Source organism: Mytilus edulis, chromosome 4 (assembly GCF_963676685.1).
Source record: "Mytilus edulis chromosome 4, xbMytEdul2.2, whole genome shotgun sequence".
In the NCBI taxonomy this organism is placed as follows: Eukaryota; Metazoa; Mollusca; class Bivalvia; order Mytilida; family Mytilidae; genus Mytilus; species Mytilus edulis.
Window position 1 is genome coordinate 76240428 of NC_092347.1, and position 19544 is coordinate 76259971.

Genomic DNA, 19544 nt, shown 5'->3' on the forward strand with positions numbered 1-19544 from the left:
TGACGTTTATATATTTTGCATTCTCAATATTACTGTAGGAGTTTAAAGAAATAACTAAAATAAAAGCAAAGTTTATTCTTTTATAGTAGCTTTTAAGATTTTACATCACTTCAGTGGACAGGTCTGTTAGCATTAAATTAAACTGATACATATCTGTACACTAATCTGAATGGAGGACTTAATTGTCTTGTCACGATACGTCTGAATAAAGGCCCACCTGGCGTCACCCTTCTATTGGAACCAAATCTTGATCTCGCATTGAAAGGTGAAGATCTAGGCGGTTGTCTCCTTCTTAATGAAGAATCAACAAATGGTCTAGAATTTCTGGGATTATTCCCCCTCATAGGAGTATTCCTCAAACCTGGTCTTGGTCTTCTTATTGTCCGAGCATCAGTTTGACTCTGGAATCCACCATGTCCAAAATTTCGAGCTTGACGATTGTTCCAAGCTCTAAAACCATTATTTCTACGGTTCATCCCCTGCCCACGGACATTTGTGCTACGGGGTGATGCGAGTCTGTTCTGGTCTGTTTCTTCAGCGGAAGATCTTGAATCATCGCTTGAGGATCTGAAGTCATTCGAATCTGTGAAAATAAACAGATACAAATGTGGGCACTATAACAAAAGGGTACCAAAAATAATGTTTTCTTCCAGAAAACTATATAGATATATAAGTATGTTCAGAAGGAAGATGTATACATCTTTCATGCTGTAGAACTTGTATAGGAACTAGATAAGATAAATATGTATATGTCCGTTCAAGTTGAAAAAAACCTAGTATGATACATAGGTTATATTAGAGATATATAGATATAAGATGATGCGTTATGAGTGCCAATGAGACAACCCTTCATCCAAGTCACAATTTGTAAAAGTAAACCATAATATGTCTATTTATGTTGGGGAACTAGTATTGCAACTTAGTTAAAGATATATTTCTCTTTAAGTCGAACTAGTATTGAGACTAATTTAAATATATGTGTCCCTTAAAGTTGAATTAGTATTAACACTAATAAAAATATCCCTTTAAGATGGAGAACAATTATTAGGACTAGATACACCACATATGTTCCTTTTAAATTGGAGAACAAGTATTAGTACAAGGAAAATTGTAAGATATATATTAAGTTTTGGACTGGTATTGTGAAAATAATTGTATCAAGGTCGAGAGAACATAGTCGTTACATAAGTGCATCACTGTTTCGTTGTGATGTCTTGTGTATTCGGTCGTTGATGGAAGATGTTTAGTGTTGTTCTGCGTTTTGCATGTTGTGTCGACTATTATATATTATTTATTTGTTCGTTTCCCTGTGATTAGTGTTCTTGCGTGTGTTTGTACTGTTTTATGTCGCTTAATATTGTCATTTAAGCGATATTTTCTAACATTGCCATATAAGCGGGGTGTTTGGCTAACCATAAAACTAGGTTCAACCCGACATTTTTCCATACGATGTCCTGTACCAAGTCAGGAATATGGCAGTTGTTATCTAGTTCCATTCTATGTATGTTGGCACTTGTTTTTGTTGCACATAAGTACTTCATTTGTTTTCCTCTTATAGTTGATGTCTTTCCTTCGGTTATAGTTTGTAACACGGATTTGTTTTCTCTCAAACGAAAAGTGGAATAATACTGTTGTATTTATTTAAAATTAAAGAACTAGTTTTACAACTAGATGAAATCTATACGTTTTTTTAAAGTTACAGAAACAGTATTAAGACTAAGTAAAGATCATACATTTCTCTTTATAAATTTTCAAATTATTTGAAATTGGCTATTTGATTAGGTCAGTTTGAAAGTATAGGTCTTCAACTGTTTCGGTTTTTATTTGTCATTCTGGGTCGATACCTCTGCTGGTGAATTATCAATCCCCTATGGAATCACCATGCAAGTAGTGAGTACCTTGGTATGGACATGATTTATAAACTGAGTGTTTACAGAACATTGTAAGCAAAGCTTTGACAAAGTATCTATATTTCAATTAGATTGTTAGACAACTTGAAGTAGTTCAATGCCTACAACTGCTGAGTGTAAGTACACAATCATTGCATAATGTACAAACGTACTTAACTTGTGTGTTCGTCTGGTGATTGTGACAGATGCTTACTCATTATCATACACATTTTAATAAAAATATGATGAAAAATACCATTTAACGGTCTGTTATTTTGTAATGTATTTCGAGTTAGAACTGTTTAGTTTTTCTGCTTGTCAGAGCCATCTTTGTTAAATTGGAGTACACTGACGTTTATATATTTTGTATTCTCAATATTACTGTAGGAATTTAAAGAAATAACTGAAATAAAAACAAAGTTTACACTTTTATAGTAGCTTTTAAGATTTTACATCACTTCAGTGGACAGGACTGTTAGCATTAAATTAGACTGGTACATATCTGTACACTAATCTGAATGGAGGACTTAATTGTCTTGTCACGATACGTCTGAATAAAGGTCCACCTGGCGTCACCCTTCTATTGGAACCAAATCTTGATCTCGCATTGAAAGGTGAAGGTCTAGGCGGTTGTCTCCTTCTTAATGAAGAATCAACAAATGGTCTCGAATTTCTGGGATTATTCCCCCTAATAGGAGTATTCCTCAAACCTGGTCTTGGTCTTCTTATTGTCCGAGCATCAGTTTGACTCTGGAATCCACCATGTCCAAAATTTCGAGCTTGACGATTGTTCCAAGCTCTGAAACCATTTTCTCTACGGTTCATCCACTGTCCACGGCCATTTGTTCTACGGGGTGATGCGAGTCTGTTCTGGTCCGTTTCTTCAGCGGAAGATCTTGAATCATCGCCTGAGGATCTAAAGTCAATCGATTCTGTGAAAAAAAACAGATACAAACGTGGGCACTATAACAAAAGGGTACCAAAAATAAGGTTTTCTTCCAGAAAACTACATAGATATATAAGTATGTCCAGATGGAAGATGTATACATCTTTCATGCTGTTGAACTGGTATAGGAACTAGATAAGATAAATATGTATATGTTCGTTCAAGTTGAAAAAAACTAGTATGATACATAGGTTATATTAGAGATATATAGATATAAGAAGATGCGTTATGAGTGCCAATGAGACAACCCTTCATCCAAGTCACAGTTTGTAAAAGTAAACCATAATATGTCTGTTTATGTTGGAGAACTAGTATGAAACTTAGTTAAAGATATATTTCTCTTTAAGTCGAACTAGTATTGAGACTAATTTAAATATATATGTCCTTTAAAGTTGAATTAGTATTAACACTAATAAAAATATGTATATCCCTTTAAGATGGAGAACTATTATTAGGACTAGATACACCACATATGTTCCTTTTAAATTGGAGAACAAGTATTAGAACAAGGAAAATTGTAAGATATATATTAAGTTTTGGACTGGTATTGTGAAAATAATTGTATCAAGGTCGAGAGAAAAGAGGGACGAAAGATACCGAAGGGACAGTCAAACTCATAAATCTAAAACAAACTGACAACGCCATGGCTAAAAATAAAAAAGACAAACAGAAAAACAGAAAAACAATAGTCGTTACATAAGTGCATCACTGATCGTTGTGATGTCTTGTGTATTCTGTCGTTGATGGAAGATGTTTAGTGTTGTTCTGCGTTTTGCATGTTGTGTCGACTATTATATATTTTTTATTTGTTCGTTTCCCTGTGATTAGTGTTCTTGCGTGTGTTTGTACTGTTTTTATGTCGCTTAATATTGTCATTTAAGCGATATTTTCTAACATTGCCATATAAGTGGGGTGTTTGGCTAACCATACAACTAGGTTCAAGCCGACATTTTTGCATACGATGTCCTGTACCAAGTCCGGAATATGGCAATTATCTAGTTCCATTCTATTTATGTTGGCGTTTGTTTTAGTTGCACGTAAGTACTTCATTTGTTTTCCTCTTATAGTTGATGTTTTTCCTTCGGTTATAGTTTGTAACACGGATTTGTATTCTCTCAAACGAACAGTGGTATATTACTGTTGTATTTATCTAAATTAAAGAACTAGTTTTACAACTAGATGAAATCTATACGGTTTTTTTAAGTTAAAGAAACAGTATTAAAACTAAGTAAAGATCATACATTTCTCTTTATAAATTTTCAAATTTATTTGAAGCTGGCTATTTGATTAGGTCATTTTAAAAGTATAGGTCTTCAATTGTTTCGGTTTTTATTCGTCATTCTGGGTCGATACCTCTGCTGGTGGATTATCAATACCCGATGGAATCATCAGGCAAGTAGTGAGTACCTTGGTATGGACATGATTTATAACAAAAGTTTCTAAAACTGCACGTTTATAAGATTTGAAATTATATATTAAACTTGACTATTCAAATATGTTCTTTTAAGTAGTATGGCAATCAACTGTTTCGGTTCTTATTCATTTTTGGCTTTTACATATTTGGATTTGAGCGTTCCTGATGAAGGTAAATTAAGAACAGCGTTTCGGGCGCCTGAAATTGATAATGTGCTATATTGAATTTTTGCACATCAATAACCTTCACAAAGAGGTGTGTTTTATAGTGAATTCAAAAATGAACACTACATAATCACCTTGCATTTTGACCAGTCCTATAGCTAGGAAAACAATCACAAGCTTCATCTTGACAACTCTCAATGATCAGTTCTGTTTAGTCTCAAAACAATCTAGTCTACAAAAAATATATAAGTGTCCAGATCATATGATCATAAATCAAAAAGTTATTATACAGATGAACAAAACTCACAAGCTCATGCTTATAAGTTGGTAAAAAGATAAATCAAAATTTATATTTTTAGATAGATAAAAGATGTCGCCCGAATAAAGCTTTAATGATATTGACCTCATAGTAGCATCCGTAAGTGGCACCGGACGGTACCATCCGATAAGGAATATAATTCTTATATCGGTAATGCAGATGGCTGAATGTAATGTAAGATAACACCCTCAGAAAAAAATGCTCGGGGATCATAGACGCAGAAGGATGACGATCTGTTCCAACATTAAAGATACCAATCGCCAAATCAGTAGCCAGTACGTAGTTAGGTAGTAGTATATTAATGAAACATTTTTAATTTTAAATTTTCCGTTTTTTTATCATGTAAATGTATTTTTATTTAAAAAAAAAAAAAAAAATAATCTGCAACATCTTTTGGAGGGTTGGGTGACCTTAGTTTGATTTACCTGTTTAGTTTAATATGGTGATGTGTTTTAAATGTCAATGGCTTAACTATCCGCATGAGACCTAAGCGCAATCACATGAACAACTACATGCTATTTTAAGGCCTCTATATCTAGCAACGACCAAAAACGAGCAACAACATATCACTTCTTTTTTAATTTCATAATAAAAAGACAAAAATCGAAAATCGAAAAGCCAATTACTTCGAAAAACAAGAAGTTTATCTTCACTTTTAAACTACCGTGTCTCGGGAGACATATTCGTAATAGTTTTGTTTTTCAAAACTTGTTTCGAAACTCATATTGGAAATTCCATATATAATTGTACATTCCAATGTTATCAACTATTTTGAATGATAAATATTTTGATCAACATCATGATGTTACATACCGTTCATTTTATTTACTTGAGTGAAAAAAAGTAAAATATCGTATTGAATAAAGACAGTTTGCGAGTCACTAAATAGTAAATATAGTTATAACGGTAATAATAGTGTAATCATTTAATTTACAGATTTAATATAAAAAAAACGGCATATATTCTTATTAGAAAAAAAACAGACCAAAAAATCCACTAGAGACTGTGATGAGCGATTTCGAAAGAAAAGAATGAGTAAAAATAAAAAATAAGAAAATTAAGTATTGAAAGACTTACTCTGTAATTGCGATCTTCAATTTCTCCCGTCCACTAGATTCTAATAATGTTATACGGAGTTTTAATTGATATTCAAATTGAAATGCTTTGATTGATTAAAATTCACATGTTTCTGTTGAAATGCATGTAATGTTTTCGAAACTTTAATGAATAAATGTATTTCAAGTCTAGTCACATAAGTATAAATGCATAAACATGAACATGTAAAGGCTATTTTATATAATGCATGCCTACAAAAAAATTAATGTACACATGTTTAGACTAATATTTAGCAATAAACTCATCGCAGATAACAGGATTAAAAGTTTGTGTCCCCAATACTGACTATTGGGCTGGAAATACCCTCGGGACAAAAGTTAATCTTTCACTAGCAGTAGCATCACCCCGATGGTTATAAATAACAACATCATAGATACCATGTTTTTTAAATGTGTGCCTCGGACGCGCGTTTTGTTTAAATCAATAGATGTGTTTTCAAGATGAGTTCAACATGATTTATATTTTTTTCTTTATAACAGGTTGCCTTCATAAGAACCAATCATTGCAGACAAAAACTAATAAACAATTTCTCTTTGTCAATGTCTGGGGATTACTGACACTAATAAAATTCTTGAATCACAACAAATGTACAGATACATTTAGATTTTGATTCTAAATAAATGATTCAATGCTTTTAATATTTCGTGTATATTGTTTAGCAAAATAAAGGTCTATTACACATCACTTCCTATACTACGGTATCAATCATAATACAATATTTATGATTTATCTATAGGTTTGAGTCAGTTTTTCCTTTTTTTTGCAAACTTATAAGGATGATCCTATACAGCATTTCTATGAAAAAAAACAGATTTTAAGATTGACATGCATTGTATATACGTTTAATAAGGTAACCGCATTTATAAAAAACATGCTTTGACTTAATCTAATTAACCAAACAGAGACAACATATATAGATGATACATTAAAAACTATTATCAAAGGTTATAATTTTAATTTTGAACTCCAGACGCGCATTTTCTTTAAAAAAAAAACTCATCTTTAACGCTCGAATGAAAAAAGGTTAAACGAACAGAACAAATCCAGTACGAAGTTGAAAGCATTCAGAACTAAATATTTCGTTAGCTTTGTCTGATACAGCAAAGGTTATTGTCTTTTCCTTGACGTAGAAAATTCGTATTTTTTCGAAATATTGAAAGTTTGCTTAACTAAAGTCATAAGTATGACTATATAAATGTTAAGTCATGTCAACTAAGACGTGATGACTACTTGGCTTGTGATACCTCCATCGGGAATTGTATCTCTTCCTACAGTGGTTGTTATCTTGATTACAAAAGTGAATAAGTGGGAAGTTTTTCAACCCATGGATTTTCATAAAAAAAATCAGACGCATCATAGCCTCCTTGTCAAAACATTACAGAAGAATCAGTTGTTGCAAATTTCATGTATTTCAAAAAGTATGTGTCTGCTTTTTGTAAATGTGTACAGACTGCCTTTTTTGGATTACATCATTCTGTTGTATTACTAACTTGTTATAGTTGCAATATCTACGAGTACAACCGCAAAGTGTTTGTTTTAATGTATATACATATTCACCACATAACAGTACACATTATTCATACTCGTATTAATTCTTTGTTTTTTTTACTTCAATCAGCTGCCTACGCATCATTATACGAAAATAAATTCATCAAATATACCGTAATTATAATCTTGTTTGAAAGACGTGCGTTTCTTCATCGAAAGATTTATACGTGACGTTTGAATTAACAGTTTAAAAAGGCAAAATAAAATATAAGTTGAAAGGGCATCGATAACCCACAATTCCGAAAAGTTTAGTGATGAAACAATACATTTTGCTGGTCTACTATTTTGTTTCGTATTTTGAAAAAGAACTGATTAGTTTTGTTGCTATTTGAGACAATAACTTTTTGCAAAGAAATTGGGTTGTATATAAAAAGAAGATGTGGTATTACTGCCAATAAGACACGTATCCACCAATTTTTAAATACAAGTGATGGAAGCAATTATAGTCCTTCGACAGTGAGAATATACAAAAATCATATAGTCGGCTAGAACAATATGAAAAAAGTCAATGAGAAAACTATTGACCTAATCAATAACAGAACAATTTACGAAAATCAAATATGAAAGACATGAACCAAACGACACACACTGAATCACAGGTTCCTGACTTGGGACAGGCATATTGTTAGCGTTCAAGCCTCTACTAACATGGGACAGTCGTGTAACAACACAAATAAGAAAAAAATCCCAAAGTCAGTTTAAAAGTCTCAAATCGATACATAGAAAAACAGGAGAAACACAGAAAGAACATGACAGGATATTATCCATTACTCATTTTATTAACAAAAAGGACACAAAGTCAGATCTCAGAGTACTTGAAGTTACTGACAGCAAGTTCAAAGCCAATAACACCTACTAAACATTTATAAACATAAAACTGAAATGTCAATTAGTGCACACCCAACTTCCAATGGATTTAGTAAAAGACGTCATTAACAATCAGAGAAAAACATTACCTTGTGCAATGCCAAACTATAGGTTTGTCTTGCATAAATTGACGTTACATGTTTTTGCATTCCAAATATATCTGTTGGAATTTAAAGCAATAACACAAATATAAATTAACAAATTTTAGTAGCTTTTAACATTCACACTACTGAATTTTCTTCACTTCAGTCCTTTAACTTTAGACTAAACATGTTGGTAAACTGATCTGTATGATGGATTGGGTTGTCTAATCACGAAACGTATGATAAATTTTGATCTTTCGTTCAAATTGGATGTTCTTGGCGATTGTCTTCTAAATGAAGAATTGACTAATTGTCTTGAATTGCTTCGAGTATTCCTTCTCACAGCAGTATTCCATAAACTGGCTACTGGCCTTGTATTTGCCCAAGCACCTGCCCGACGCATAAAACCAGTATGTCTGCCAAAGCCTACTGCTTCTTCGGAAGACCCGGAATTATCTGAGAAGCCGTTTGAGTCGTTTGAGTCAGACCAATCTGTAGAATAAGATAAACATAATCAGATCTTTTAATGTATTGAATGGTAATAAAACATGTAAAATATATAAGTGAATTAAATTAAATGTTGGAGAAATAGTATTAAAACTATTTAAGATATGCATTTATCGCTATTTTACAAAATGTTCCTTTAGTCATGCCGACTGATAATTTCCTCTCTTAGCGGAATCGAGTGACATGAATAATTATCGCTAGAAACTCAGGGTGCACTTGGCGTTGATAACGAAATTTACACTGAAATTAATAACGTCGTCATAGTTAAACTAACGATAAACAGATTATCATCGGTCATCTCACCTTGATTACTTTTCTCACTTTCGCCGTATCAACGATAATAAGTATCATGAAGTTTGAGAACTAGTATCATGCCTAGGTGAGAGATATATGTCTTCAAGCTGAAGAACTAATTTTAGAAGTAGGTAAGATATAAATGTATCTTAAGATGGAGGACTAGCATTTATACAATCTGGAAGATGATTGTCCCATTAAGTTAGAAAACTAGTAGGAGATCTAGGTAAGAGAGACGTGTCCCATGGAGTTATTATATTCATTATTATGACTAGGCAAGAAATACATTTCTTTGAATGTGAGATGTGGGTCAATTACGTGCCAAAACTTAATCAGGGTAAAACATTTTTTTTACGTATTTACGTAATGCAGATACTAACATTCGAAATTTCGTTATTTACCAATTAGAAGACAACATGTTAGGAAATGTATCAATAAAAAAAAAGTCAAAAGATGAAATAATATATATGCGATTACTATGGAACTGTAAGAATAATTTTTCTATTTATCTGATTTCATGAACAAATTCGAATATACTGTATAGCGGGTTATTTTCGCTGGTGTAGTATTTCGCTATTTTGATTTAAAATTATACGAAATATTTTGGTGGTTATTATTTTGGTGGATTTTGTTCTATCTGCGAAATAAGCGAAAATTATCCACTATATGATATATGATTATATGATAAGCTACGTATAGGACATATATGTGTGTAATACGAAAAAGTCTTTCAAGATCTTTCAAGGCTCAAACAATAAAATTCAGAGTATCTGCACGACGAATATATCCTAAATGGGTCTATTGATTTAAATGTGTACAAACATGACAAAATCATTTCAATTGACTTCTTTAGTTTTAATGAAAATATAGTGTAATCATTTCTCTAGCAATTAACTTGTCTGGTCTTGGACATTTGCATCATGAACATGATATATGCATCGTGTAATTTTTCAGTTGATAAATTCTGCAAGGTTGCAACTTGATCTGGCAAAGTTAAAAGAAAGCTGTTTTATTTCGACTGTTTTCTTTTCTTTCAGGCTTTAATCAGTTGCGAGTAACTCGCCTTAGTGTACACGTTAGTTACAACTAGAAACACTATGTTTAATATAATAACCATAACATGTATGCACACTAAATAATTACCTTGTGTTTTTACTAGTCCTATAACAAGGAAAAGAATCAAAAGTTTCATCTTGACTACTCTCAGCGACTAATTTTTCCGGATTCTATAAAAAAAACATGTCTACATTATAATATATATATGTCCAAATCATAACATCATAAAACACTTAGTATTATGTATATGGCCTATTCAAATACAGATCCCTTATTTGTATTTATATTGATTTTAGCACACTGTTAGGCTTTCATATCCACCACAAATCAAAGGACTTTGGAGTGGACCAGACTTCAGCTACGAATTGCCTTTGTTAGCTTTTGATTTGTTTTGGACTTTTATCGTATTTTAAAACAATCAGACATGAAAAAATAAAGAGATAATCAATTAGAAGAGCTAGCTCAAAGTGAGTCATCGGAGACAGATTTATAAAGTTTATTTTCAAATTTTGTTTCCGAAACCCATATTGATAATTTCCATGGATAATTGTACATGGTTTAAAATTATTTATTAATTAATAAATAATTTTAAACCATGTTCAGCATTACATCTTAAAATCATTAAAATCAGGTAATAACTTTTACTTGAGGGAACAAAAGTAGAATATTGTATTAGATAAAGATATTTTGCAAGTCATTAAATAATAATTAAAGTAAGAATATTAATAAGAGTATAATTATGTATCTTTCAAAGATTTATAGTTTACACAGAATGGAGTCATAAATTCAGACTACAGACTGGATTTGAACCAATTACAAAATGAGAAAAATAACAACCTCATACAACCCTCCCCATAAATAAGCTAAAAAAAATAAGAAAATTAAGTTATTATAGCCTTACTCTGTGACTGCAGTCTCCAAATTATTCACGTCCACTAGATTTAATAATGTTATACGACTTTTTAAATAATATTCAAATTGATATATTTTGATTGATGAAAATTTATATTTAAATGTTAAATACATGTTATGTTTTTATAACATTTATAAATAACTGCGTCAATACATATCTTCGAGTCTAGTCACATACGTAATAATGCATACAGATTTAAAGACATTGTATGCAGTTTTGACCAATCAATGTGTTGTATGTCATAAAGAATTCAGAATGAGGTATACCTTTTTTGTTAAAAATAAAATAACTCCGAGGAAAAGTCAAAACGGAAAGTCCCTCATCAAATGGAAAACCCAAAAGCTTCGAACGAATGTCATATTCATGACTTGGTACAGACATTTTCTTATGACGAAAATGGTGAATGTAACCTAGTTTTTAAGCAAGTTAAACCTCTCACTAGAAGGAAAGTCTCATAAAATTCTATAATATGGACAACGATGTGTGAACAGGAGGATTAATATAATAATATCATAAATTTTTTAAACTTTTATTGAAATCACTTTATTGAATGACTTCATATTTGGTCAGTAGTGAGTTGTAGAAAAGGTATGCACTATCCAGCTTTGCACGATACCCAACTCCTGTCTGCCAATACTTCAACTTTTTCTATATGTTGAATGAACTATAACAAATTGTTACACTTCTTGTTCAAAACAAAATTAAGTCAGACAAGCGCTTCGAACACATGAAATTAATAACCTGTTGTTATCATTTTTTACAGCACTTAGTCAATATTTTGCTGGTGAATTATCATTCCCTGAAGGTATCATCAGCTCATTAATTAGAACTTTAGTTCTAGCATGACTTATAACAAACCATTGTAAAGTTGACTGTTACACTGTGTTAATAGATTTTGAAATTATTAGAAACTAAGGTTTTAACACCTCAGGCAAATGAATAAGGCTATTTAATGTCCTTTTTGGTAATTTGGCTCGTCAACTATTTATGTTATTATACATTCTTTGCTGTCAAATATTCGGTTTTGAGCGATCAAGATCATCTAGACAAGCGCGTTAGACACATCCAATTTATAACGTGTTGTTTTCATAGTTTATAGCACATGGTCGATACCCATACTGGTGATTCTATCGTCAGATCAGTAGTCAGTACAAATATAATTTATAACAACCCTTTCTAAAATTGTTCGTTAAAAAGTTTTGAAACGAGAAGGAACTAAGGTTTAAACTCCCTCAGGCAAAGTTGAACTAAGATTAATTTGGCTATTGTTTATATACATTTTGCTTATATAGCTTGTCAACTTTTTAGGCTTTAATTTATTCTTTGGCTTTCAAATATTCGGCTTTGACCGTTCTTGATATGCAGGTAAATCCAGTAGAACGCATGGAAGGTAGAACTTGTTGTTTTCATATTTTAAAGTATGACAACACATACATGCTTGTTGTAATTTATTTTTTTTGCTTAATATCGCTGTGTTATATATCGTTTGTACTTGCTTTTATTTTGTATTAATTTTATTTGTCAAAGAAGAATTTAAAAGTCTTATGAATATGAGTATATATCTCACAGTTGATATGATATTCCACACCTTGTTTTTTTTAAACCAAAAGATCAATGAAACCACATCATTTAATTTCACATTCAGATTATATTGCTGATGTTCTTTCCATCAACTATTCAAACTTTGCTGGTTTGGTTCCATTAATATATCCTCAAGAACTAGAAATTGAAGAAACAACAGACAAATCTTACTCTGTCTCATCTTTAGACTTATAGTATGAAAGTTATGTCTCGAATTTAACATAAGCGGTCATCTCAGTACCAACATTTACGACAAACGAGACGATTTTTATTTCCTCAACCTCAGCAGCAATATAACAACTTTGACTGCATATCGGATAAACATTTCTCAACTCATTCGGATTTCGAGAGCTTGCAGCTGCTTCTCAGAATTGTAGCACGTAACCAATGTCTGAGCAGAAAATGAACCAGTATTATTTCAAAAGAGGGACGAAAGATACCAAAGGGACAGTCAAACTCATAAATCTAAAACAAACTTACAACGCCATGGCTAAAAATGAAAAAGACAAACAAACAACAGCACACACGACACAACATAGAAAACTAAAGAATAAACAACACGAACCCCACCAAAAAACTAGGGGTGATCTCATGTGCTCCGGAAGGGTAAGCAGATCCTGCTCCACATGCGGCACCCGTCGTGTTGCTTATGTGATAACAAATCCGGTAAAAAGTCTAATTCGGTAGGTCACATTCAGGAAAGGGAAGGGGATTGTAGTTACGACGTAAGGATCATATCCGATATCATTTGTGATACGGTTATTCCATAACGGTCAACCAACTCGTGATGCCGTCCGTAAAATTTACGAAGGGATGATTTCAACTTCACCATTTGGAACTCTTGGTTTAATAGCTTCCTTGTGAGCAGCAACCCTCTATCAAGAAAATCATGATAGGAAATGCAAGCACGGGAATATCGTATCAATTGGGAGATATATACCCCGTATGCAGGTGCTGCTGGAATGTTGCTACTTAGAAATGGAAAGTTCACAATTGGAAAGCTGAAATCATCTCTTTTGTCGTAAAGTTTTGTTTTCAACCGACCCTCGTTGTCAATTTCTAGATGTAAGTCAAGATATGAGGCCGACGTAACTGTATCTGTAGTATCCTTTATCTCTAGCTCGATTTGATAGATGCGTTCCACATAGTCACCAAATTTTGAATTATTTAGTGCAAGAACATCATCTATATAGCGAAAAGTAGAGTTAAAAGATAGTGCTAACTTCTTATCGTTCTTCCTAAGAAGTTCCTGCATGAAGTCAGCCCCATAAAGAACGTTTCCTCTTTCTAAATACTAAATACGTTCAACGGAAGATGTCTTCAGGATAAATATTCATTATCAACTTCACAAAAAAACACACAATGACCTCGAAGTATAGATTCTAGGCAATGACGTTGTTGATCATCTAAATTATGTGTTAAAGCTTATTTTTATTTGTCCCTGTTAAATAATTACTTTTACCGTTTTGTCTTTTTTTTAGGTGATATCCAATTAATGTGACTCGATATTTACACATCCAGTCATTGTGTTATTGTGCTATTTTGTATTTTTGTCTCTCGGTTTTGCCTATATGTCTTTTTATATTTCTTTGTAATCATATTTGTAGGTTTTTGTTTGGTGATTACGATTATAACTACTGTACGCCTACTTTTGACATGTTTATCTATTATGTCGTTTTGTTTTGTTCCCACATTGTTGGCAATAAATTAATTTTATGCGACTGTCATATATGTGGGTGGCTTAGATAGCTATAAAACCATGTTTGATCCATCATTTTCTTCATAAGAAAATTCCTGTACAAAAACAGAAATATGACTGTCGTTATTCATTCATTTCATGTGTTTGGGCATTTAATTTTGCCATTTGATTAGAGACTTTAAGTTTTGAATTTTCCTCGTAGTTTAGTATTTTTTGTCATCTTCTTTTTAAAATGATTGTCGTAATCGAGAATTGCTAGTTCCTAAGGAGCTGCTGAACTAGGGATTCTAAATGGTAAAGTTGTTGTGATCACTTTTAGGTATTTTTGTCTTAAAGCTCTTCAATTACTTTTTCGGTACTTTTACATCCTACGCTTTCTAATACTAAGCTTTGAGCATTCCTGATGAAAGTAGTTTCGGAAAAGCCCTTCGAAGTATGGAATTATTCAACGTTGTCCTCACTTTCACTGACGTCATCACTATATGAAAAACCATTATGAAATAGTTGTATCAAATGTGTCAAAAGATGTTCAATTGTAGCGTCAACTCCGCTTACTTTTCCAAGTTATGACATTGCCGAATGCTAGTTAATACCAGATTTTTAAATTCATCGAGAAAGTTTGCCGTCTGGTTGGTGACTGTAATCATTTGGTCACCGAGCTTTTTTTGCGTTGTATTCAATCTGTTACCTAGTTAGTAGTGAAAAACATCCCAAAAAAAAAACAACGTCAAATTGCTAACATAGCTATGACGTAACGCTTAAAATCACCTTTCTGTTAGTTAAGAAAGTCTAACATTCAGGTTAAATGAATTTCCCAATTTTTGAATTAACACCGAAGTCCTTAATTTTTTAAATACGTTTTCGACTTTTCACCCAGGTCATCACTTTAAATGAAGTTTACAATGATAACGAAGTCGGTGACCCTGTTATCATTTTACAGCATAAAAACGGAAATATGTGTATCAAAAACTAATTAACTAGGATTTTTGAAATTTGATATTTGATGATCTTAAGAACGTTTTTGCCGATTCAATGTTATTTTTATACACACTATTCGAAAAACAGAACTCAATAAGTAATATTTCGTTAAAAAAGAGATAACTCAATTATTTGTCGATTTACAATTATAGTTTATTTGGAAACTAAAATATAAAAAATAAACAGATTACACATTTTGTGCAGCTTTTAAGAGTCATATTACATGAACAATTGGAGTTTAAACTTTATTTCAACTCAGCAGAAAGCTCTATTGGCATGAAACTATTTTGAAACATATTTGTAAACTAATCTGTATGGTGGACTTGTTTGTCTTACCACGATACGTTTCAAAGAGGACCCACCTGTCGTCATCCTTCGTCCGGGACCAAATCTAGATCTCGCGTTGGAAGGCGATGTTCTATTGAATTGTCTTCTTCTCAATGAAGAATTTCTTGCAATATTTGTTGTTCTTCGTCGGGAGTTTAGGCGGGAAGGTTGACGTCTTATGCTTGAAAATCTTGTATTTGATCTCCAGTTGGGTGTCCTGTTAAGAGTTGTTCCGATTATACCAGGAATGATCCAAGATGACAGTGTTCTTCCCCTTAAATCTCGTCTTGGAAACCTTGTTGCAAAATTTCTACCAGCACGGCCCCAATTGGTTCTACCTGGACTGATGGTATTCGTTTGGGTTAGTCTGTTTGTATTCATTTGAGCAAGTATGTTTCTATTTAATTGAGGTAGTCTGTTTGTATTTATGTTATTGAACTGTCCACGCACAGCTAATCGAACTCCGGTTCCCCTCATAACATTATTCCATAAACTCGATCCTGGTCTAATAATTGTCCAAGGACTAGCTTGTCTCATAAAACTAGCTTGTCCTAAATTTGGAATAAGGCGATTGTTCAAGGCTCTCACAACGTTACCTCTACGGTTTATCCACTGTCCACGAGCATTAAGTCTGCGGGTTGTTGCAAGTCGGCTCCTCCAGCCTTCATCGGAGGATCCGGAATCATCGTCCGAAGATCCAGAGAAATCGTTCGAGTTAGCAGAATCTGACCATTCAGTTGATGAAGCTGAATCTGAAAAGTCGTTTGAATCAGTATCTAACCAGTCATTAGAATCGGTTGAGTCTGACCAATCATTTGAATCGGTAGAGTCTGAAAAACTGTTTGAATCGGTGTCTAAAATAGATTCAAGTATTCTAATGTATTGAATAATAATAAAACATGTAGTTGGTATATTTGTTATTTCGAGTTTCGGAATGTATATTATAAATATTAATTAGGATACACAGGACGAGAGTTATAACAAAAGAATGTAAAATATCATGTGTTCTACTTCCAGAGAAAAATACAAATATATAAGTATGTCCAATTGAAAGATGTATACTCATCTTAAGTTAGTGAACCATTATTGTAACTTGGTAAGATATAGTTATGTCTTGTAATTGGAGAACTTCGTGTTATTTTAATGCTATAACTACTCAAATGATAATGAACGCTAGTAATGCAGTTAATAGCTTTTTAAAGTTCAGTTCTTTGAAAAATATAACAAAACACATTTGGAAATGTAACAATCAATAATAGACAAATAATAAAATGTAATATTCGACTAGTCTAGTACATATGTGGTATATTTTTATTTATTTGTTTCCGTGATCAAATTGATATTGAAGGTTTTATATATGTTTACATATAAAATACATTGATATGTATAATAAAAAAAATCATTCAATGCTCTGGCTATAAGTCTACTCGGCAATTACATCTAAATGTTTAATGACAAAACGGGTATAAGAAAATCATTGCAATGTTCTTCTTTATTTATAATATTATTTTACTTTAAAATGAAGATGATTAGTGTTCCTGCCAGTTGTCTGTTCTTGGACATTGGTACTATTGAAAAGATATATTCCTTCTGTTAATTCTTAGTCAATGAATTATACGATGTCGTGAAGGTTGAAACTTGGTCTAGCAAGGTTTAGCTGACCTGAAGCTGTTTACTTGGGTCGATATTTTGTCTTGTAGGTTTTTATTCAGTTTATAAGTTTACTTCAAGAAAAGGTATGTTTTATCTATCTGGTATCTATGATGAGTTTATTTACAACCACTGGGTCGATGCCACTGCAGTTGGAGTTTTAATTCCGTTAGAGTATCACTAGCACAGTAGTCAGCACTTCTGTGTTGACTTGAGTTATCATTGATATGTTGATAATTATAAATTGACTGATAACAACACTTTGATTTCTTGAAATACTAAGGATTTTCTTCCTAAGGAATAGAGTACCTCAGCTGTATTTGGCAAAATATTTAGGAATATTTGGTCCTCTGTGCTCTCATCTTCGTACTTTATTTGGCCATTTTAATATTTTGTGATTCTAGCGTCACTGATGAGTTTTTTTGTAGACGAAACGCGTCGTTAATATAAAATTTCAATCTTGGTATCTATGATGAGATTAATTATACTATAACTTAAATATATACAGTCTATACTCACCTTGTGTTTTAACTAGTCCTATAATTAGAAAAAGAATCATAAACCTCATCTTGAACTCTTTCAACGATCAATTCTTCTCAGACCTAAAGCAAAAACGTCTACATATATCATAAATAAAAATTACAAACTACTCATGCAATCATATATATAATTCAAAAATGTAAATAGTAGAATGGCTGCATATAACACATTAAATATTCTCTTTTTCTTCTTATCAAAAAGTAGAAAGACAAGAGACAAAAAATCTCTCTTCCGTCCTTATTGAAGAAGGTGTTAATCTTCTCTCCTTTCTTACAGCGCTAGAATGGATTCTTACTTCGGAGAAAATTATATGTTCAGCAAAATAGAAATAGACACTATTTAATGTATCCTTAATTGTATGTGCATTGATATTGGCAACTACGTAAAAGATTTCATAGAAATAAAACCCAATTACTTTCAGATAGAAATAAACTGAAATATATAAAACTACCATGTTATTGAAGTATGTGGTTTCTTGTGAGACTTTTGTTTCCCAATATTTGAATTTCTAATATTATTATATTTTAATTTTTCAATAACAAGTCATTTAGTTGTAACTATAAGATTAAAGTAATAATAATAATAATAATCTATGTATTTTTTAATTATTAGTTTTTTAAGTATACACAGAATATGGTCTGTAAAGAAAAGAGAGACTATATAACCAATGACAATCTTTTTTAAAACGAACCTATCTCCCTTAAAAAAATTATGAAAATAAGTAATGATTGTCTTACCCAGTGACTGCGGTCTCTAGATTGTTCGCGTCTATTAGTTTCTGAGAATGTTATATAAAAATGTTTTTAATTGATATTCAAATTAAAATATTTTGATTGATGAAAATTGGAATTTTAATGTATACATAATGTTTTTGTCACATTGATGAATAAATGTGTCAATGTATATCTTCATGATCTATTTAGAAGATATAAATATAAATCCAGATTTCTGTCAATATTATTAATGACGAATTGGAGAATTGACTAAGGAATGAGACCAACAACCAACCACCACCGTCGCCTTTTCATAAAACAGTAGAAATACATTTACAATATAAAGAAAAGAGAGAAAAAAATAATATCATAATGGTGTATTCCTGATATAATTACTTTTTTAAAAGATACATTTATTCTATTCTTACAGTTAAATATATATTTAATGTACAATAAGTAAGGTAAAAATGTGCATAAGTTAACATTCATTTTTTTTTAAAGAAAATTAGAAAGATAAAAATTGATGCGGAGAAAACATTTTGATGATGAATGTACTTTGTAATAAATATCAGTGAACCAATTGATCATATCAGAAATCTGAAATGTTATCGTCTAATAATTCAATTGCATGTATGTTTTATTATAATCCGTAATGAATGGTAGTCAATAATCGTAAGGCACTTCAATTTTTGGTATGATGCGCTTCTGCTTTTGCACCTAAAAAAATCTAAAATAAAGAAATCAATACTGCAATAAAGTCATAAAAAGAAGCATATAAATAAAAACAAAAAAAGGAAAGATTCATAATGTTATCGGACTGCAGCCTCCAGAATGTTCCCGATCCTTATATATTCTGATATTACTGACTGTTTTTTTTTTAATTCATATTCTAAGCTAGTTCTAACCGATTATGATCGAAGAAATTATGTATTTTAATTTA

At 31.8% G+C, this 19544-nt stretch overlaps 1 protein-coding gene, 1 long non-coding RNA gene and 1 other non-coding gene across 3 annotated transcripts; all 3 read right to left on the reverse strand.

Annotated features, from left to right (window-relative positions):
• Positions 1 to 57: 57 nt before the first annotated feature.
• LOC139521532 (uncharacterized) lies at positions 58 to 4596 on the reverse strand. Its single transcript, XM_071315008.1, has 3 exons — positions 4548 to 4596; positions 2456 to 2821; positions 58 to 583 (listed from the first exon to the last, which is right to left on the reverse strand). Exons 1-3 carry the CDS (start codon positions 4594 to 4596, stop codon positions 138 to 140), a joined length of 861 nt encoding a protein of 286 aa, XP_071171109.1. The 3' UTR covers positions 58 to 137.
• Positions 4597 to 8453: 3857 nt separating this feature from the next.
• Positions 8454 to 11217, reverse strand: LOC139520545 (uncharacterized). Its single transcript, XR_011663916.1, has 3 exons — positions 11105 to 11217; positions 10291 to 10373; positions 8454 to 8838 (listed from the first exon to the last, which is right to left on the reverse strand). It is a non-coding gene; the product is annotated as an uncharacterized lncRNA (long non-coding RNA).
• A 6869-nt stretch (positions 11218 to 18086) lies between these two features.
• On the reverse strand, positions 18087 to 18170 carry LOC139522156 (U6atac minor spliceosomal RNA). The gene has a single exon (XR_011664331.1). It is a non-coding gene; the product is annotated as a U6atac minor spliceosomal RNA (small nuclear RNA).
• Between the last annotated feature and the right edge of the window lie 1374 nt (positions 18171 to 19544).

Bases quoted from the DNA above. Each gene is read 5' to 3' on its own strand.
- LOC139521532 (XM_071315008.1), bottom strand. From the start codon at position 4,596: ATGAAGCTTGTGATTGTTTTCCTAGCTATAGGACTGGTCAAAATGCAA. The intron at 2,822-4,547 runs GTGATTATGTAG...TTTTTTTCACAG, and splicing joins AGGACTGGTCAAAATGCAAG to AATCGATTGACTTTAGATCC. The intron at 584-2,455 runs GTGGACCTTTAT...TTATTTTCACAG, and splicing joins CAATAGAAGGGTGACGCCAG to ATTCGAATGACTTCAGATCC.